Source organism: Chlamydotis macqueenii, chromosome 16 (assembly GCF_036417535.1).
Source record: "Chlamydotis macqueenii isolate bChlMac1 chromosome 16, bChlMac1.mat, whole genome shotgun sequence".
Taxonomy (NCBI): domain Eukaryota; kingdom Metazoa; phylum Chordata; class Aves; order Otidiformes; family Otididae; genus Chlamydotis; species Chlamydotis macqueenii.
In genome coordinates, this window is record NC_141571.1 from 14494508 (window position 1) to 14510786 (window position 16279).

The 16279-nt window shown below is 58.2% G+C and overlaps 2 protein-coding genes across 3 annotated transcripts; one reads left to right on the forward strand and one right to left on the reverse strand.

Moving 5' to 3' along the window:
* Positions 1 to 2912: 2912 nt before the first annotated feature.
* On the forward strand, positions 2913 to 5524 carry PPDPF (pancreatic progenitor cell differentiation and proliferation factor). The gene is made up of 5 exons (XM_086760727.1): positions 2913 to 2995; positions 4071 to 4162; positions 4652 to 4729; positions 4854 to 4950; positions 5161 to 5524. The coding sequence occupies exons 2-5, from the start codon at positions 4108 to 4110 to the stop codon at positions 5270 to 5272; spliced, it is 342 nt and encodes a 113-aa protein (XP_086616853.1). The 5' UTR covers positions 2913 to 2995; positions 4071 to 4107; the 3' UTR covers positions 5273 to 5524.
* Positions 5525 to 8479: 2955 nt separating this feature from the next.
* Positions 8480 to 15112, reverse strand: SRMS (src-related kinase lacking C-terminal regulatory tyrosine and N-terminal myristylation sites). 2 transcript variants are annotated; one of them, XM_086760469.1, is made up of 9 exons: positions 14948 to 15055; positions 14684 to 14849; positions 12717 to 12838; positions 11929 to 12095; positions 10855 to 10993; positions 10232 to 10390; positions 9719 to 9900; positions 9389 to 9545; positions 8480 to 9070 (listed from the first exon to the last, which is right to left on the reverse strand). In XM_086760469.1, the coding sequence occupies exons 2-9, from the start codon at positions 14743 to 14745 to the stop codon at positions 8877 to 8879; spliced, it is 1182 nt and encodes a 393-aa protein (XP_086616595.1). In that variant the 5' UTR covers positions 14746 to 14849; positions 14948 to 15055; the 3' UTR covers positions 8480 to 8876. The 2 variants fall into 2 exon arrangements, with proteins under 2 accessions (XP_086616595.1, XP_086616594.1); XM_086760468.1 differs by having other exon boundaries at positions 14684 to 15112.
* Positions 15113 to 16279: the final 1167 nt, after the last annotated feature.

Sequence of the window (16279 nt, forward strand, 5' to 3'; positions counted from 1 at the left end):
AAAGCCTCTGGATTACAGTGAGCAGCGGGAGCCTCTCTTCATCGCTTTTTCCGAATTAGAGACATCTCGTTTGCACAGGCAAGTCAGGCAGCTTGTGGCTTTCTACCTGATTCTCTCCACAACATGCTATTTGCGGATCAGACTCAGAATTTTGGAGGGCCCTGATGCCAATTCCCCAGGCCTTTTGGGAAATCAGCCTTGGGTGCCTGCACCCCTTGGCACAAACTGCAGGCGAGGACAGATCTGACCTTGGTTTATTCTCCTGCCAAGGTGGCACCTGGGTCACTTTGCCGCGTCTGTCCCAGAAGGGCAGAGCACAATTTCCAACTGACAGGTAAAATACGCTGCTCACACGTTGTGGGTAAGGAAAGTCACTCCTTGCATTTCCAGGACATCCCCTTTTCCCATTTAAACTTCTTCCAGTGGAGGAAGATGCCCAGGCACCTCTGTTGGGCCATGATGCGACCATGGGTTTGGTTTCACAAAGGCTCGGGGCACAGAGGAGGATGGCCCTCATGCAGTACCTGGGGGGAACACTTCGGGATTTTGTATCCATAGGTGGCAGCAGCTGCCTGCGCCGGGCGGACACTGCCCGAATCCCAAATCTGGCGCTGAGCAAGCAGCCGGGAAAACGCAGCCCAGGAGGAGGAGGAGGAGGGCAGAGCCCCCTTCTCAGAGGGACAATTAAGCAAAACCCTCAGTGGTGCAGGATCAGGCCCTGTAGCACTATAAGAGAGCTCCAGTCTGCACCTGGCAGATGCCCCATCCCTGGAAACATTCCAGGCCAGGTTGGCCAGGGCTCTGAGCAACCTGATGCGGTTGGAGATGTCCCTGCTCCTTGCAGGGGGGTTGGACTGGATGGGCTTTAACGGTCCTTTCCCACTCAGACTATTCCATGATTCTTCAGCTCCATAGCCTTCGCGGGCTTCCAGGTGTTTCTGCCGAGTACAAAGCGTGAGGCGAAGGGCTCTTTCCCGGCGCCACGCACAACCGGCAGATAACAAAAGCCAGTTGCCAGTTGTGACATGGAGCGCAGAGAGTCAGATACTAAAAAAAAAAAAGGAAAACACAGAAACCCTGCCCAAAAGCAAACTGTAAGGAGAGTTGCAGTCCACTCAGAGGTTCCAATTAGAGAAAAATCGAAGAGAAAATCTATCCAAATCTTGTCATCTGCTTGCTTTTAAAACTACTGATTCTTGATCAATACAAATGAAATTTATCTTCCTCTCCCCAACACACCCAGGCCAGGCTTTGCCTGGCAAACCAGGCTGGGTGCTCCATCAATCCCCATGGCTGCTCTGTCCTGCTGCATCACGAAGGCGAAACGGATTCGGCTTTGGGATGAAGAGCAGAGCAGGACCCTTTTTGCTGGAGACTGCAACTTGTCAGCGCAGGGAGGCTGATCTCCCCCAAAGCAACGAAGCCCCGATTCACCCCCTGTTGCTACGGGTGCGGCATCGCCCGCAAAGACACCCCGTACCCGCTGGGAGGAACACACTCCGTTATAGAACATATTCTCTGTACCTCTGTGGGTTGTCAGAGGGGCTCGGGGCACGGGGATCTGTCTCTCAGGAAGAATTTGAGGAGGAACCTGACAAATTACACCTGCTTCACTAAAGCAAAAGTGATTTTTCAGGTCTGAAGCACAGAATTTTTAGCCTTTCTCTCTTTCCCTTCTGGGCCAGAAAATTTTTTCCGAGCCTGCGTCCTAGAGCTCTCCGTGCTTTGCAGCCGGCTCAGCTGGGAGCGGATGCTCCGAGCAGGCCTTGCCCAGGGGTCACAGGGACCCCGAAATCAAACCGCTGCTCAAAGTTGATTGTGAGGCACCAAAGCGAAGTGTAACGCTGGGCATGAAAATAACCCGGCGGCCGTTCGAACGGCCGCTTGACGTTTGTGTAGTCAAAGTCCATCACAGCCTTCAGCCAACGCCCTCCGCGGAAAGCGCTGGCTCCGTGCCATCACTGGGGAAACCGAGGCACAGCGGCAGGAACTCGGTCCCACGCTGGGCCACGCATGCTCTTGTGTCGATCCTCAAACCTCTGGGGTAGACTTTGAAAATAAACAGTTTATTTACAGCCTTGCGGTGCCAAGGCTTTCGCCGAAGCTGTCCCAGGCCGATTTCCCGGGACCGTGCACAGGGGGTATCGCCCTGTTTTGCGAGCCGGGACGGGGGGATCTGGGGACACGGGTCACCCGGGGTGTCCCATAGCTGGGGGGCTGGCCCCACTGAGAATCACAGTCCCAAGGGTGGCTCGACCCCTCTGCAGCCCCCACGAGCTGGCAGTGCCGTGGCTCCCCGGGACCCGTACCCTGCGGTACCCCGGGTTTGCACCTGTACGGAGCGTTACACCCCTACTCAGTGATGGAGGAGCTTTATTTCGGCGTGGGTTGTACTTAAAACCTTGCTGCAGGCTTTTCCCCTCTAAATTAAAGTATTTCCCCCCAAAACTGGTACAGCCCAGCCAGCTCAGAATCCCTTCAAGCCCATATTTATTTATTTATTCATTTATAGCCCAATTTTAAAGGTGCCAGCAGGCCGGTAGCACTGGAATTTTTTTAAATCTCGCTCCAAATTTCCGGAATTATTTGAACCTGACGCGGACGGGTTGGTGCAGCACCGCGGGCGACCCCCGAGAAGGGCGATTCCCCCCCCCCCCGCCCCGGTAACGCTGAACCCCGCAAACACCCGCACCCGCCCCGCAGCCACCCTGCCCTGCGCACACGCCGCCCGCCCAGGCCCCGCCCCTCTCGGGAAAGGGGCGTGCCGCGCCGCGCCCACTCCAATCCGATTGGCGGAGCGTCCCGACGGAGGGGGGCGTGGTCCGATGAGATTTAAGGGCGGGGCAGGGGGCGGAGCAGGCAGCGCCGCGGCTCAGGCCGTGCGGTGCGGAGGGGACGCTGAGCTTCCCAGGGCGCCGCCGCCGCCGAGCGGCCCTAGTGCCCGCCCGCCCGCCCGCCGGCCGGACCCCGCCGCCGCCGCCGCCGCCCAGCCCAGGTGCGCTGCGATGGGGCGAGGGAGCGGGAAACGGGGCACCCCACAGCAATTTGGGGCGGAGGGGGTGCTGGTTGCTTTGGGAAGGGTCAGCTGCAAGCCTGCGCCGGGTCCCTTTGGGGTGAAACTTCTAGGAGATGGCTCCGTGCCTCAGTTTCCCCAGCTAGGGATTGCCGTGTGAACGGAGGCGTGAGGGCGTGCAGGACGCTTTGTAGCAGGACACCCAACAAGTGGGTGCATTGTTAGACCAAGGAAGGCCTCATCAGGAGCTGAGGAAGACCTGGGCCCCCGGGGGGTCGTGGGAGGCCCAGGGGGCTCGGTGTCCTGCAGACCCCGGACACTGTGGCCTCTGCTGGCAGCTGGCAGCGTTGGCTGTCTCCTTTTTGGAGCTCACTTGGCCAAGAGGAGATCAAACCCCGGGATGTGGGAAGAGCCAGCATCTTAGCAGAGAGTAATTTTGTACCAGGAGGAGAAAAATATTTCCCCAGCTCAGAACTGGGCGTGTTGTGGGTCAGGGAGAGCAATTTTCTTGCCCGTGGAGGGGGAGGTGTGTTGTGGATGGCGGGGCAGGCAGGTTTGCCCCCAGCTCGGGGGGTGCCGCAGGCGCTGCTGGGGACAGGCTGGGACTGGAACCCCTTGCACGAAAAATCCTCGGTATGTGCCCCGAGCAGAACGCTCCTTCGCTCCTTACGCAATCCTGGCTGACATTTCGTAAGTCCCAACTGTTGATACAAGGAAGGGAACTGGATTTCTGCACAGGAGCAAGCTGCCCGTGCCGGGAGGCTGCTGTGTGGGCTTGCCAGGCCTGTGCTCTGCGCAGTCGCTCCGAGGGAATTAGTTCGGTTTTGCGCGTAGCTCTCGGCCGGGGCTCCGCAGCTGCGGATTTAAACCCGGAGCGCTAAGCTCCGTACCCGGGGCAGCGCCACTGGGAAGGCAGGCACGTCAAATCTCTTTGAGAAGTCACCCCGGTACCATTTAAACTCTTGCAGCGTGGGCGCAGGTCAGGCCCCAGGCGGGTGGGGGCTGCGGGGGCCATGCTGAGGCCCCCCTGCGATGACGGCTGCCCCTTCGCTCGCAGGTTTTTAGATCTGCGCAAGAAGCAAGCTCCGAGAGCCATGGCATCCATCCCATCGAGCGGCTCGCTCATGGCGACGCACAACTACTACAGAAGTAAGGGCGGGCGCTCGGGGGCTGGGGTGGGCTCGGGGCGGTGGGCGAGCGGGCAGGACACGCTCTGCCGGGCTCGGGGGGACGCGGCTCCAGTGGAGGTGAAGCTGAGCTTGGGTGTGAGCTTTCAGCCAAAGCCCAGCGAGAGCTGGCAGGCTCCTTGCTGAGCGAGGGGGGCAGCCGGCAGCCGTCCCTCCTGCCGCTCGGACCCTCCTTTGGGCCGCCGCAGCCCCCCGCCCCGTGATACCGGCTGAAGATGGGTCTTGCAAACTCCTTCCCTTGTTATGAAGGTTGCATCTTGCACTGTTGCTGTGGAAATGAGCAGCAAAACCAGTCTGGGCAATGGCAGCTACTGGTACATCTCCAGGGGAGAGACTTTCTGGTTTCATGGATTGCCTAAAGCAGAGGTGTGGCCACGCCGAGGCCGTGCTTTGCCCTTCGTGGCATGGCTGAGGGTCGGCGGTGGCTCTGACAGCCGTGATTTCTCCACAGGACGCCTGAGCTCCACATCCAGCAACAGCTCCTGCGGCAGCTCGGAGTACTCCGGGGAGGTCGTCCCCCACTCCCCGGGTAAGTGCTGCGGGGCTGGAGGCCCCTCCGCTGCGAATCTCACTGGAGGTGACCCAGCCTCTCCTGTGAGATGAGAGTGGGTTGCCCTGACCTGGACCTTCCCTGGCACGTTGCTGTCCCCCAGGTCTGCCCAAGGCCGACCCCGGCCACTGGTGGGCCAGCTTCTTCTTCGGGAAGACGACTCACCCGGCCATGACAACTGTGTCGGAGTGCCTGGAGAGGTGAGTGCTTTCCTTGGACGGGGTGACGTGGGAGAGTGCCAGTTGCGGGGTGGTGGGGGACGTCCCTGCTGCGTCCCCCGAGGTGCATCCTGACCCAACCGGTGACATTCTGGTGCCCGGGGCGGCGACTCCTTTGCTGCGGAAATAAATGCAGAGCGACAACGAAACGCCGTGACGTCGGCCTGACCCTTTCTCTGCTCTGTCTTGCAGCGTGGGAGCGCTGCAGGTGACGGCAGGACCGATGGCGTGTGGCATGGTGCCGGCGCCAGGAGCGGGACGGAGGCGTCACGCCAGCGAGCCCAGCTCCGGGCCGTTGGCATGAGCGGGTCAGCGGCTGCTCCCCACGCCAGCGGGCACAGCCCCTTCCCCCCCATAGAGTAGGCAGGCTGCTGCAAGGCAAAGGTGCTGCTTTGTAATAAAAAAGTGCAGCAAAACCCCGACGATCCCCACGCCAGCCTTTTAACTCTTTCTTAATGCAGCTACGCCCTTTCCACGCGGACTCAGGAACACGTTTTATTTACCTTGTACTCGTACAATGGCAACTAATAAAGTCAAGCAGCCTTTTAAAACCCTGCAGGTTGGTCTTTGTCTGGGACAGGAGGGCGAAACGGTGCTGTGGGTGTCGGTGGAGCTGCACCGGGACACGGGACCGCATCCGACTGTGGCATGTACGGCAGAGTCCGGTAACGCTGGATCCATGGTCATGCCGCTGTGAGTCACTGGTGTCTGTGTGTTTTGCACATGAGCAAGATCCAGCTTGGCTGTGGCGATGCTGCGGGCGGCTCCCCCATTTTTCCTCCTTTTTCTTGGCGGCACAGCCTGTCCCGAGTACATCGCTGCCCTGCCCGGCTGCGGTGACGGTGCTTGCGTCTGCTTAGGGTTGGGGGAAGGATTTGGGTGTGGAGCAAGCCCTCTGTACCGAGGGGAGAGGGAAGGCATGCTCAGGGCTTGCATTTTGTGGGGCCGACGTCGGGCTGGAGCTCATGGTGCGGATGTTGGGGGGTGCACCGAGCTGGGCAGCCCGACTGGCCCATGCACTGTACTGCCCAAAGTGGTGTTTTCCCTGATTTTTTTTTTTTTGCCTTGAATTGATCAGCTTGGCTGTTTGGCTTTTCTGTGATCAGCCTGACAGCGAGGGAGTGCTGCTTGACAGAGCGCTGGGAATGCAAGAGCGCTGGGAACACAAGGTCCCTGGTGCTGCTGGGGGCAAACAAAACCCTGGCAGGGGTCGGTGTAAAGATGCCCCATCTTCCTGCTCTGCTTTGCTTTCAGCCCTGGCACAAGGTGTGGGGAAAAAAAAAGTCCTTTCTGAGACAAGACGAGGTGTGATGCCTGGCTGCTGGGCTGGGACGGGTGGCTGTGGCACCAGCGAGCACTGCTCTGGGGTCTTCCCGTGCTCCAGCAAACCCATGCCCATCCCAAGGATGCCTTGAGGGAGCAGCGGGGTCTCATCTGCTGGTTCCCAGCAGGAGCCCAAGATTTTGGAGACAAAAAGATATTATCTTTTTGTTTTCCAAGCCTGCAGCCTCAGGGGCTGTGGCCACACAAAGGTAAAGTCAATATTGCTGTATTTGCTCGTTGATCCCGTGATAGCGGAGGGTCAGCCCCCAGGCAGCCGGGGAGGCTGCGGCAGAGCGAAGGCACAGGTCCTGCTGTCCCTGGTTTTCACCTGGGCGCTTTCCCCGGCCCAACCCAGCTCTGGGTGAGCTGCTCTGGCCGCCTGCTGCGGTCCCACGGATGGACAGCAAGGGAGTCAGAGGGCAGCAGAGGTGAGCCAAGCAAAGGGGTCTTTGTACAGCATACCCCTCGCTAAGCATCCCTCCCTCCCCACTTTCCATCGGGCTTCAGATGGGATGGGTGAGCACCCACCTCCGGTGGCACCGACCCCCACCGGGGATGGATGTCCTCTCCTCTGCTCCCCTGCTGCTAGATGAGGCCCCACATTTTGGGTGTAGATTAACTCACATATTTGGGGACAAAAAAAAATTAATAGCCCATGCTTTCCACTTGCTCTCGGCCCTTGCAGCGGCCCTCGTGCCACCCCACCGCCCTCTGAGGAGCTCTCGCAGCAGGCGGCACGAGAAATAATCACGAGACATAATTTCTTTCATTGTCTGCCTCTTGCTGCTTGGGTAATTTTTTTTTTTTCTTCCTCCAGCAGCTTTGCTTCCCCCTCAGCCTTCAAAGGAAAATGTGAGGCCTTAAAAATAGAAACAAGCCGCGCAGCTCAGATCCATCGCGTTAGCCTGACGCCGTTCCCAAATGCCATGCGGTCAAGCTGAATCTGCAAACGGGGCCGTGCCAGGCTCAGCCCAGAGCAGGCGAATGCCCGGGCCGGGGGGGTTCAGAAAGAACTGGGGGCTTCCCAGCTCTGCCTCTGCGGGATGGATTTTTTGGAAGAGTCCAGTCCCTGTAGCGGCCTTGATTTTGGGGGAGCTGCGGTGCCCAGCCCAGGCTGAGATCCTGGGAGAAGCTAAGAATAATCTGTGTTTCCTCCCAACAGCTCTGTCTGCTTTTAGGAAGCGCATAACGACCCAGAGAAATGTCAAAACCCAGCAGCCCGTGCTGGAGGGCAAACCCGGGGAGCAGGTCAGCTTCTAACGCAGCCGCGGAGGAGGAAGGAAAAGCGGCTGCGGGCAGCGCTGGCTTGGCCCGCGTCCCCGTGTCCCCACGTCACCCCGCGCCACGCCACCCGCCATGGCACTGCTGCGGCAGCGACTGCTGCTCTGGAGCCCGGTGTGGGATGGCAGGGGAGCGGGGGGAGCCCTGCCAGCCCCGCTGCCCTCTCGAGGGACCCCAGCCATGCACCCCCCCTCCCCCAGCCCTGCTCACCCCACGCACACCCCTCTCCTCCTATTTAATATTTTTTTTTAGCTCCATCTGGTGGCAGCCAGCCCTGCAAATTTAATATTTTGCAGCCGTGCACCACACGTGTCCCAGCCCTTTCCTGGCGTGCCATGGATGCATCAGCCATCGGCCGCGGTCTTTACTCTCATAGGAGGGGACCTGGGCTGTGCATAGACGCGTGCTCTGCTCAGGTGTTTGCAAAATGCCTTGCAAGATAAGGGTGTGTTTTTTTTTTATTGGGGTGTGGGTTTTTTTTTTTCCCTCTTGCAACCATGTCCAAAGACCATGGCAAACCCAACCTGTTGCTTTTCCCAGCGGTGACCACTCCATCCCAGAGCTGCCGCCTTCCCGGGCCATGGCCGCAGCTCCCATGGGGCTCAGCAGGCCGGCTGGAGCTTCGGAGAGAGCGCGGCTGGATCAGAATGTACCCCACACCCACCCAGCGCTGCCTCCCTTTCCCGGCCCCTCGCACGCAGGGGTTTGCTCAATTACCAGCCAGGCTTGTTTCTGCCGTGTTGCACAGCACAGATGCCGCTCAGGCGTGGAGCTCGCTGCGTAAACTTTATTCACTGGATATATTCCAGCCCTGCTGTTGTCATCCCCTCCAACCCTGGGAAGAGGCAAAATGGGCTGGGCAGGAGGAAATCTAAAGCCAGGGGTGCCCTGCAAGGACTCATGGGGATGGATGCACACACATTTATTGATAAATACACCGGACACACGCTGCAAGGAAAACCAAGCGGAGCCACAGCCGAACACAAACCGCGAAACTTCAAGTTGGCGTGGGGAGCGGCAGGGACCTCCCACCCGACTGGCGGAATGGAGACGTAAACTCTGGGTGATGCCTTCGCTACCATGGGGCTCTTCCAGGCTGCTGCACAGCCAAGCGCTGGCAAGGCGTTGTCCACCTTTTCCCATGGCCACCTCCCTGCATCCTGACCGAGAGGGACCAGGGGCTGGTTTTATGTGAGATGTGCCTCCCTTGGAGACCTGTCAGAGGCCAAAAGAGAAGGAAAGATCTTCTTGGCAAGAGCTGGCCTGGAGGGGCTTGTGCAGGAAGGATGGTGGGAAGGGGTCCCTCAGGAGAGGGAGCTGAGCAGCCGTCTGTAGATGAAGCCCAGCTTCTCCCGCAGGGCCAGGAAGGTAGGACGCTCCTCGGTGTTGCCACTCCAGCACTCCAGCATGATGCTGTAGATCTCAGGAGGGCAGGAGCTAGGCCGAGGAAGGCGGTAGCCCCTGGTGATTTGCCGTACGGTTTCTTGGTTTGTCATTCCTGCAAGGAAGGAGAAGATGCCCCTGCATCTGATGTCCCCAAAGGACGCCCTGAAGGTAGATCTGCAGTGGGCCAAGATGTCAACCGGCACTGCTGTGAAACGGTGACATGAGGATGGTAGAGGAGAGGCTGTAGGAGCTCATCCAGCCCCCAGCTCCTGCACTCACTCTGCAAGCTCTGAAAACCCCTCTAAGCAATCCCCAAAGTGGACACTAACTTGTTCATGCTCTAGGAGCATGACATGTTGGCTTTTGGGGACCACGGGCAAGCTGCCCGGTGTGTGGATGGAGCGGTGCTGGAAGGGGCGGGCAGCCCTACCTTCGTATGGAATCTGTCCATAGGTGAAGACTTCGTAGAGCAGAATCCCGTAGGACCAGACATCGGACTTGAGGGAGTAGGTGCGGTAGTTGGCTGCCTCCGGGGCTGTCCACTTCACTGGGATTTTGGTGCTGCTGCTGGTGGAATAAATGTCATCCTGAAAAGCAATGGGAAATGGGTCAGGAGGGATGGTATGATGAACACAGCCACTGCTTTGGGGGCTTTGCTGGGGCTGAGGGTGGGGAAATGCATCAGTGGGGGAACAGCTGCAGCATGGGACAGCTTCCTGGCCTGGGGGACAGGAGAGACCACAGCATCCCACTGACCAACCTTGAGGAGCCGGGCAAGTCCAAAATCAGCAATTTTGCAGGTGAGTTCCTCTCCCACCAGGATGTTTCTGGCTGCCAGGTCCCGGTGGACGATGTGCTTCTCCTCCAGGTACCTCATCCCATCTGCCACTTGGCAGGCAATGTTGAGCAGGTGGGAGGTGCCCAGGGACTTCCCTTCAGGACCTGTTAACCCAGATGATCTAAGTGTTGGGTGCAATCTAGCAACATCTATTTTGGGTGTGCTGATTTGGAAGGAAACCCTGTGCCGGCAACATGGGACCAGGGGAACGTGTAAAACCTCAAACTGAAGGTTACCGAGTCACCCAAGAGCACCTCCACCAAGTGCCCCTGGATTGTTCTGCATTACCACTGAGCTAAGTGGGATGGAAACCAGGCTCACTCTCACTTAGGGTCCTCACTTGGGTTCATAGGGCCATTCCAGGGCATGGAAAGCACCTGCAGAGCAGCACTGCCCCAGGAGCCCACTCCCCACTGTGCCACCACCGGTACTCACTGTTGAGGTAGCTGTGGAGGTTGCCTTTTCTCATGAGCTCAGTGATGATGTACACGGGCTCATCCAGCGAGCAGACAGCGTGCAGCTGGATCAGCTTCTCATGCCTCAGGCGCTTCAGGTTCTGAATCTCCTTGGTGAAGTCTTCTGCCTTCATGTCAGCTGGGGGAGAAAGCCAACACAGCCATTGTGAGCTACTTTCTCACGTGGATGTTGGGAGCTCAGCACCTCCAGCTGGGGTGAGGACCTTTTTCCTCCTCACAGCCCATCCCTGCTGTCGAAGTTCGAATCTGCATGCCCTGTGTCTCAGATCCAAATACCCAAGAAATGTTTTCCATGGGGCTTTGAATCCCATTTTCAGGATCATAGTCCCATCCGGACTTGACTTATCACAAACCCATTGAACTTGACTTGCCTTGACTTATCACAAACCCACCGGATGGGTGAAGCCCAAGCTTAGGTGGGTCCACTGAAGTAGTCCAGGAGCTACTTGCCAGGCCCTACCACAGTTTGCGTGGTAAGACAGACACGGTGACCAAGAGGATTAGGAAACAAAAGAGACTGAATGATGTGGCAGTGATTTAGAGACCTAGCTGACCACTGTTAGCTTCTGCTCCTCCACTTACCTTTTATGATCTTGATGGCCACCGGCACCGTGTTCCTCCACAGCCCTTCCCACACCTCTCCAAAGTAGCCCTCGCCCAGCTTCCTCCGCAGGGTGAACTCCCAACGCGGGCGCTCCCAGCCATCCCTCTCGGGAGGGGTCTGCAAAATGGACATTGCACACTTGGACCAGCCGGCTGGGCAGGACCTGCCGGTGGAGCCTGCGCCAGCTCCTGATGCCCACCAAGAGCTGGTGGCCATGGAGGAGTGAGCAGGATACGGTGGTCCACCAGCTGCATTGCCGTGGTGTTGCAGCCTGGGCGTTGCTTTTCCCTCTCCTAAATGTTCTTTGGGGGCACAAAGCATGTGAGGCATCCACCTCATTACCTCTGCTGGGACCCAACGGGTGCAAGGGGAGAGATTTTTGGAAATTACATGAAATATCAGTAATTCAAGTCATAATTCACGCCTCATCAGACCCCAAAGGTGGCTTTTCTCCATTTCCACCAATAAATAAAATGACTACATGAATATCTTTGCATATTAGGGCTGATTTAGACTTCAGGTCATTAAGCATTTCTTTTATCTTGCACCTTTCAATTTCACTCTCGAATTACTCACATGCTTAATTGTTATTTCCAAGTCATAATTGGTGGATGGAATTCTAATCAGGAAATGAGTCGGCAATTTGGGATTAATACCCTAATTGGGTTTATGAGTGCCACACTAATTGCCGTGAAAACTCTATGAAAGCAATGTGGTCATCGTATACACTAGGAAAAAACTCGGAAGTGCAGGCATTTCTAGATTCAGCATCGAAGGGATTTGTAACAGTGCTGTTAGTAGACTTCAACGTGGAGAAGATATTTTAGAACAGCCTGTGCGTTTCAGCTGGTCAAAAATATATATCATATACAAATGCCACGCCTGGCTGATGAAAGGTGATGCTGGCAGCTGTACTAATGGTGCCTTTTAAATTTACTTCAATAAAGCTCAAATCCCAAGAGGATAGACTGATTATTCCTATTTTTCCCGAATTTCTCTTTCCTTTTTCCCACCCTGGCCACCTCTGGGACCTCGGCCGCTGGCGTACGCACCGCGGGGCTGCAGGGCTGCAGCAAGGGGCTCTGGATGACCTTCCAATGCTTGGTGTAGAAGGCGAGGAGCTCCTCCATGTCGGGGAAGGGACGTCCTTTCTGTATGTAGAGGCTGCCCCCGGGGCTTTTGCAGATTCGGAAGTGGCTGACCTTCGCGCGGTTGCGTACTGCGGGGAAGCCCAGGAGGGGGGAAACTCAGCTTCTGCAATCAGCAGCTCCTTCCCACTTCCCTCACCCTCTCTCCTCTCCAGGCACCCAGTCTGTTAATTCACCCCAAAGCGATGCCACTCGCCCTGGGGTAGCACATCCCGCTGCTCCCCACCATCCCTTTGGATGCACCGGCGGCGGCTGGACCTCCCATGGGCATGCTGCAGCCCGGGGGTGGGGGGCGGGGGCTGAACCCCCTGAATTCGGATTTCTGGACACGGGAGCAGCCCAAGACCTGCTCATCTGGAGCGGCAGCGTATTGTTGGACAACCTTCAGGTGTCCAGAGCCGCTGGGATGAAATCCTGGGAGTCAGTGCTACAAAAACACCAGTAAGCCACTGTGAATTGTTTAGGGCTTTCCCAGCCCGGACGGGAGCAACGCACTTTCCTTTCCCTCAGCAATTTGGTGAGCTGTACCTGCACCTATTCGCTCTCCCCGTGCTTTTAGAAAGTAGGCAATTCACTTTAAACGTGTTTCCATGTTTTTCACCCCGTGCTGACCAAGCCAGGAGCTGCCCCTAAGGACCAGCCTGGTTCCTTTCCCTCGGCTCGTTTTCTCTGGATAATTACCACCAAATTACCTGAGAGCGAGTACTCGCCCTTGCTGCTCTCGCTGTCCCGGACGAGGAAGGAGCCGTGCTGGTTGGGAGGCGAGAGGAGGAGCTGCTCGGCTTCGTTTCTGCTGATCTTGCTGAAGTACCAGCTGGGAGGGCAGAGCAGAGAGGTCAGGGCGGTGCGAGGGGATGGTGCACAGACGGGGCCACATCCAGCCCTGGGGCTCCTGCGCCTTCTGAGCCAGGGACGGGGAGCTGCTCCCTCCCACCATTTCCACACCGTTGCCCGCCTGCGTTGGGCTGCTTCATTGGGTTGGTTTTGCAGGCACTTGTTGCGTTTTGTTGCAGCTTGCTGACTGCAACCCATTTCCTCTGCGGTGTCTGCTCACTGCTGTATCGAGCTGGCCAGGTCTCAGCTCCATCCCAGTCTCAGCAGGTTTACACCCTGGGAGGTGAGCACCCAGGCTGACAGCCCGAGGTAAATAAAGCGCCAACCGCCCGGTGCTGTGTGGAAGATGCTCTGGTGGGATTGCACCCACACGTCCTGCCATAAGAGCAACAGCGATGGGCACAGGGTCGCTTTGCGCTTCTCAACCGGCAGCTCACGGACACAGCCAGCTCTCAGAGCCCATGTGCAAATCACATTAAGGCAAACACCCCTGGGAACTGCCCTTTGCCGCTCCGGACACGACAGCGCTGGGTGGGGATCCTGCCAGCACCGAGCCAGGAGGGAGGAACCCGCCAAACCCCTCTTCTGTGCCCCATCAGCGCTGAGATTCGTCACCGAATCTCCAGGGAGAAAAGGCAGGTTGGCCAGCTGGGTCCCGACTCAGCGGGACACGTGGGAACGCGGGGAAGAGGGTTTTTCATTCAGCCTACCGCAGCTGGGACGTGCGAGGGCGAAGGTTTCCTCATTAGCCGCGACTGCCAGCGTGTGAGAAGCCGTGCAGGAAATTATAGGCGACGGGGTTACACAGCTGAACAAATTACCGCCCAGCTCCAGCCCGCGGCTCCGCACCGCCTGCGTGCTGCCAGCCGCCCTCCCGCGCCACGGCGTCCCCCTCGCATCCCTCCTTGGGATGGGGCTGGGCGAGGCCCGACCCCGTGGTCCTCACCGGGGTGGTCCCAGGGCCAGGTCACGCAGGGACGTGAGCGAGGGAGGGTCTCTCCTGTCCCGCGGGTTGCAATCACTGCGCCTGCACGGCAGGGCCCCTGCCCAGGCTCCCTCTGCTCCTTTCCTTTACCCCTGGTCCCGGCAGCGCAGGATGAGTGCCGGGGTGTCTGCAGGGCGATCACACCCCCCTGTCCGTGCGCTCGCCGCCGCTCACCATGACTCAGGGCCTGGCGCAGAGGGAGCAGCAGTGTCTCGGGGCGCTTTGCCCGGCATGTCGGGACCGGGGTGCCTTATGCAACGACGAGCCTGGGCTTTCCCGGGCTGAGACACCAACCCAACCTCCGTGGAGGATGGGAGAGGCATCGACAGGGAGGGAGCTGGAGCCAGATGGCAGCAGCACAGCTTGGCCCTACAGAGCTCCGGGCTTCCCAGTGGGTCCCAACCCAAACTGCTTCTCCCTGCATTCCTGGGATCTTTGGAGCTGACAGGGCTCGGGCACAAGCTCTCCCAGCTCCCTCCCTCCCCACCACCTCCCCTTAACTCCGAGCGAGCAGGAGAGGAGCCGGGACAGGCAGGAGCCTGTTTATTCGGTGCCGTCACTGCACCCGTGGACACCATCGCACCCGTCCCTGCCCGGAGCCACCCCAGCCTGCGCGAGGGCAATGCGCCCGGGAAGAGCAATCAGCATCTCTGCCCGCTGAACACCTCCCCCCCGCGCTGTGAGCCGCGGGAGCTTCGTGGCAGGGATACCCAGGGGAGGGAAGGTCCCTGTTTGGTCCCACCGCCATTGGTGGCAAAAGCAGGGGACAAGGAGCTCGTTCCTTGGACTATCCTGGTCCAGCCTCCATCCCCTCACGAGTCCGGAGTGTGGGATACTTACGGCCGGTGAGCGGAGGTGCCCTGGCTGAGGCTGGCCACGTACGCAGCAGGAACGTAGCCCATGGCCGGCTCCCCCAGCAGCCGCCGGGCTAAGACATACTCTCCTTCTTCTCTGAGGACGCGCAGTTTGTCCCCTGCGCTTACGCTCAGTTCCTCCGCGCTGCGGGCTGTGAAAGCGTATAAAGCAATAAAGAGAGAAGACTTGGGGATGAAGGAAACGGAGTTCGGCTCCGAGTGCAGCGAAATGGAATCGGAACCAAGATACCCCAGCGAGCAGCTCTCCGGCACGGAGCGAGGACGGAGTTTGTTCCAGAAGGACGTCAGGAAGGTCAAACGCTTCCGGACAAATTGTTCCATCCTCGACGGATGCGGTGGATGCGGTGGTCTACGCCACCACGCTTCTCGAGGCCGGAGGAAGGGGCGACCCTGGGCTCACGCCGCTAGCCGAGCAGCTCATCCCGCCGTCCCGCGGCCCTCGCGTGCGTCTGGGCGCTCGCCCGCCCTTCCCAGCGAACTTCCTATTTCTGAAAGTGAAACTGGTTCATCTGGCGGGACGAGTCTGCAGGTGGGACCGGTCTGCGAGTGGGAGTCCCACGCTCACACCCGCGGGCACATCTGGGAGACAGGCACAGCTGGAGCCAGGCTCGCCGCTCTCGAAGAAGAACGGCTTTTTTTTTTTTAATTATTATTTTGAAGTGTTCTCTCCTGCTTGTTCCCAGAGCACCCGTAAACATAGCTCTCTGCTCTTCAAGCAGCTCTTGTGACAAGTGGCTGACTCCAGTTAATGGTCTTGATCTCACTTGTGTGGGAGGGTGTTTGTTGTTGTTGTGTTTTTTTTTTTTCCATAGGAAAAGAATTGCATCCACAAATGTGTGAGAGTTAAAAGAGAATTAAGGAAATAACCTTAGAAAAGATCTGAAGTGGTCTGGATATTGTGGGGTTTATAACACAAGATCCTTTTCCCTTTCAGTCTGCAATGACCCCGCTAAAGCATTTTCCTCTACCCATTAATTCCCCATTGCAGAAGATCTCTAGGGACCCACTTCCCAGATCCACCAGGATCCAGTGCTGGCCCAGCTTCCAGCAGAGATGGGTCCCTCTCAGCATCAGCAGGTCCCCGTCCTCTGCAAGCTCTGGATCAGCCCCCTGTCCCCATGTGGCATCCAGAGCGGAGCCCTGGCACGCAGCCCCCGGCTCCTGCTGCCATCAGCACACCCACGTTCTGCCCAGTCCTGCAGACCCACTGCAACCCCCCTGCCAAACCCCAGCAACCACAGACATCGGCCAAAGGATGAAGATTTCCACCTCACGTCTCGCACCCGCTCTTCAAGCCGCCTGAAGATGGCTGCTCCGGTGAGAAATCCCCACTCCAGCCTCCCCCAGCCCCTGCCTGGGTTTTGTCACTTAACAGTTCCAGCTAAATAGTGGGAGTTTTGTGCCTGGCAACTCTGCCCCTGGCCCTGAGCCCATTATTTCGGTCCTGCTCTGCTTGGAATGGGTCTGGGTAGCTCATTTTGGGTGTGCAGTTGGGTTTTGAAGAGAGATTGCTTGGGGGGGAGAGGCGGGGGAAGAAACTTTACTGTAGGGGTCTAGACTG